At 39.3% G+C, this 3,675-nt stretch overlaps 1 protein-coding gene across 1 annotated transcript; it reads left to right on the top strand.

Moving 5' to 3' along the window:
• Positions 1-3,280, top strand: LOC149039100 (uncharacterized). Its single transcript, XM_089184499.1, has 2 exons — positions 1-1,498; positions 1,625-3,280. The coding sequence occupies exons 1-2, from the start codon at positions 1,039-1,041 to the stop codon at positions 2,347-2,349; spliced, it is 1,185 nt and encodes a 394-aa protein (XP_089040625.1). The 5' UTR covers positions 1-1,038; the 3' UTR covers positions 2,350-3,280.
• Positions 3,281-3,675: the final 395 nt, after the last annotated feature.

The raw sequence follows: 3,675 nt of genomic DNA, 5'->3' as shown, positions 1-3,675 counted from the left end.
CAGCTAAGAAATCACACTTTCAAAATATTGTGATTCAGAGCACAAAGCTTGGGATCAATAATGGATATCTAAACTTCCAAAATATCATATTTCAGAGCAGAAAAAGCAAAAGCGGGCGTGCCAGAAAAATGGCAAGTAAAAATGCTGGCTGAGGTTGCGGTTGTGGTTGCGGTTGGGAACGGAGTGAACAATAGGTCCGAGATTTTCTCCAAAGAAAGTCGGAAATACATATAATTCAACCCACTTTCGTAAAAACATGTACACTAACCGACGGCCTGCGAGTGGTTTCTCGGAAAGACGTCTTGGTTGTAAGCAATTATACTCTCCTCGTGTTGTGTTGTGGGGTACTAGCTCCGCGTTCCCAAATCTCCTCTCTCACTTTTGGAGGTATCATAAAGGACGTGATCAGTACAGGAACCCTTTCAGAACACTGTTAAATTTCAGTGTTTTATGGAATGTTTAATTAGCTTTCTCAGCTTCGAGAAGCAAAAAAAAAACAAAAAAAAGAAACACACACACGCAGACTACACGCAACGTCTAATATAATCAATAACCGCCTTTTAACGGAGAGTCTTAACGCGCTTTTTACGAACAATCTGACTGAATGCCCCCCATGAGTTCTGCCAAGGAGCATACACTCAATAAAATGAAGCCCTAAATATAGTAACTAATATTTTGAATCTTAAAAATTAATTTCAGACACATGATCATCCTTTCGAAACCAGACGAAATATCATGTTATTTACTCCTGTAGTATTATGTTGCAGAGCAGCAAATTGAGCCACCGCAGGGAAAATCTATATTTTTAAAATATCACGTTACAGGGCAGAAACCTGGGGTAGAATTAACAACACCCACACCTCAAACTCCGTGTCAGTGGTAACTGTATCATAAACATGCGCATAAAACGTTATTGGAGCAGAACACGTCATAACGATTAAAAAGGTACAACCAGCCAACTGCGTGCTCCACGGATACACCATTACCGAAGGTTCAGTAAGAGCTGTGTCGAGCAAATGACATTAAAGCTGGTAAAAGATGGATGCAATTGTGGAAAATTCAACTATGCTCGGATTCATAGGAGGAACGCTGAACCCCAACCCAGAGACAGTAGAAAACCACACCAGGCAAATCGAGTCTCTTAAGAAGGAAATAGAAGAGAGGGACAAGACGCTGTCACGGCTAAAGCAAGATTTTAACGATTTACAGGCTCAAAACGACGACTTAAAGATTACCTTGGAGTCTAAGAACCATGAAATTGAAGCTCTGAAGGACAAAGTTCATAAACTAGAAACCGAGAAGAAAATTTTGGAAAAGAAGCTACAAAATGTCGAACTCGAATTTGAGGATTTAAAAGACCAAAACAATGAGAAGAAGGAAGAAATCAAGGATTTGAAGAACTCACTGGAGTTGAAGGATAAAGAAATAACAGCCGTGAAAAGGGAAGTTGAGGATTTGAGAGACCAAAACAACGAGAGAGCCAAAGAAATCGAGGATTTGAAAGACCGAAACGACAAGAAGAACAAGGAAATAGAAGATTTGAAGGTTTCATTGGAGACGAAGGGTAAAGAAATAATTGTCCTAACAAGGGAAGTCAGAGATTTGAAAGACCAAAACGAGAAGATAAAGATTTCCTTGGAAGCCAGGGACAAAGAAAGGGATGACCTGAAAGATAAGATCAGAGAGCTTAAAAATGAACTGAAATCTTTCAAGCGTTCGTCGGACGTCCTCCAGAGGGAATGGCAAGATGCGAAGAAAGCACTCGAGAAAAGCGAGGAAAACTATAATAAACTGAAACTAGACGTGGAGAGACTGTCGAAGAAAATTCAGAGAATGACGGAGGAGGACAAACAAAAAGAAGAAGAATACAAGAAATGGAAAAAGGAATTCCAGAAAAATATGCAACCATTGCAGTCTTATGGAAGAAGCCTGTCTTCGCCTGATTCTCTTGATAGCGCTTGCATTCTTCTTGGTCAAATGTGCTCGCGAGTGCAAGCGATGATGTACCTGAAAGTACTTCCAGACGGTTATGATGAACATTGTTCTTACAAAGTAAAATTCATCGAAGAAGACATTGCATTAAGAGAGGGAGAAGATCAACATCAGGCGAGTAAGAGATGGGAGGAATTGAAAACGAAACTTAGCTGGAATAACGCCAAACATCCCAGAACAATGAAAGAGATCCAGAACAAAAGAAATGAAACGGCTCATCCCGAGAAGCTAACGAAGGATAAGCTTCTCAAATCTGCAAAAGTGATGCAAGATGCAAAAAAACTGCACGGCTGGATGTCTTTCAATCATGTTCATGAAATAATACGTATATGGGACCTTCTAGGACAGATGGAGTAGTGCAAACTTCAGGTTTGTGCTCAACATATACACGTATGTACAGTTAGAGTAACTGACTGTTTTAATGTTTGGTCCAGCCTGAGCGTTGGACCAGCCGAAATATTTTGTTAGCAACAACTGTGAGAGTGACTGAATTTCAGTGTTAACACGGCGTTTGAATCTCATCGGTAAAATTCGTTTGAACGGTAGTGTTTAAAATGGTTTCAAAATACATTTACTACACATTATAGTCATAAAATATAACATGAAACAGTTCAATGCTGTTAGTCAAAGTTCTGTAGCAATTGGTGCAAGGTGAGAATCGCGCAAAATGTGAGCAATTAACAAACGATCTGTACCAAAATTTATCACCGAGAACTAACAGGGCATGTGTTGGCTAAACCGAAATCAAAACGAAACACGCTCGAAACTTCACCGAAAGCTCAAAGTTGAATGGTTAGTGATGCTGTAGAATTGAACTGTCACAAACATATTTCATTATTTTTTGTTACAAATTTGGATCTTGTCGCTTAGAAGCCATCTACTGCGAAGGTTATTCAACGCACTTTCATTTTACAACTGTTGAAGTCACGGTCTCTCCTCTATTTTCTTCAGGCCGTTACTAACATATTGCAAACTTTGTCTAGCTTTAGCTCGATTCAAAAGAGGAGATTACGTCATATTTTCAGTTAGTTCACCAGAATTTAGAGGAATGATTTTTGGTCAAAACGAAGGAGTTGTATGCAGTATAGTGTCTCCTTCAGGCCGCTATCTCGGTCTTCCTTCTTTCGCTTTATACATATGGTCTACTTATTGGCGCTTAGAAGTTGATTTTAGGTAGATCTACTCGCTTAAAGGGGCGAAATGATAGCTTTCAAGCCCGATACTCACTGTGTTCCTATGAATGATGGCGCGTAAAATATATTTCTGCAAAAAGTTCGAAAACAGGTTAATTCAGAGCAGCAAAATTTTGAGAAACTATAAAGAATATTTAGAGATTTCTCCGAGAATTCGGCCGAGTGGAATGTCGCGTTTGTAGAAGAATAAAGTCATGAATGCATGAATGAAATTTGCATAATTATTGCACTGAATCTTTTGTGAGAACATGCTAAGACATTGATCGACGTTTTCGGCTGGCAACTTAGTTCTTTATCATTTTACTGAGAAACATTTTGTGACTGGAGTTGTTTTTGAAATCATGAAAATCATGTCCTGGGGTAATTTGGAAAGAGCCCAGAGGTATACCACATATGGTAATGGCGATCACGAGGATGCATTGACATGATTGGTTGGGACATACATGCTAGCTCCACGTTGCCATGACAATCAAAAACCCTTGGAATCTCT

This window comes from Pocillopora damicornis, chromosome 10, assembly GCF_964200805.1.
Source record: "Pocillopora damicornis chromosome 10, jaPocDami1.2, whole genome shotgun sequence".
Taxonomy (NCBI): Eukaryota; Metazoa; Cnidaria; class Anthozoa; order Scleractinia; family Pocilloporidae; genus Pocillopora; species Pocillopora damicornis.
This window is presented reverse-complemented; position numbering and strand designations above follow the sequence as displayed.

Bases quoted from the DNA above. Each gene is read 5' to 3' on its own strand.
- LOC149039100 (XM_089184499.1), top strand. From the start codon at position 1,039: ATGGATGCAATTGTGGAAAATTCAACTATGCTCGGATTCATAGGAGGA. The intron at 1,499-1,624 runs TGAAAGACCGAA...AAAACGAGAAGA, and splicing joins AGCCAAAGAAATCGAGGATT to TAAAGATTTCCTTGGAAGCC.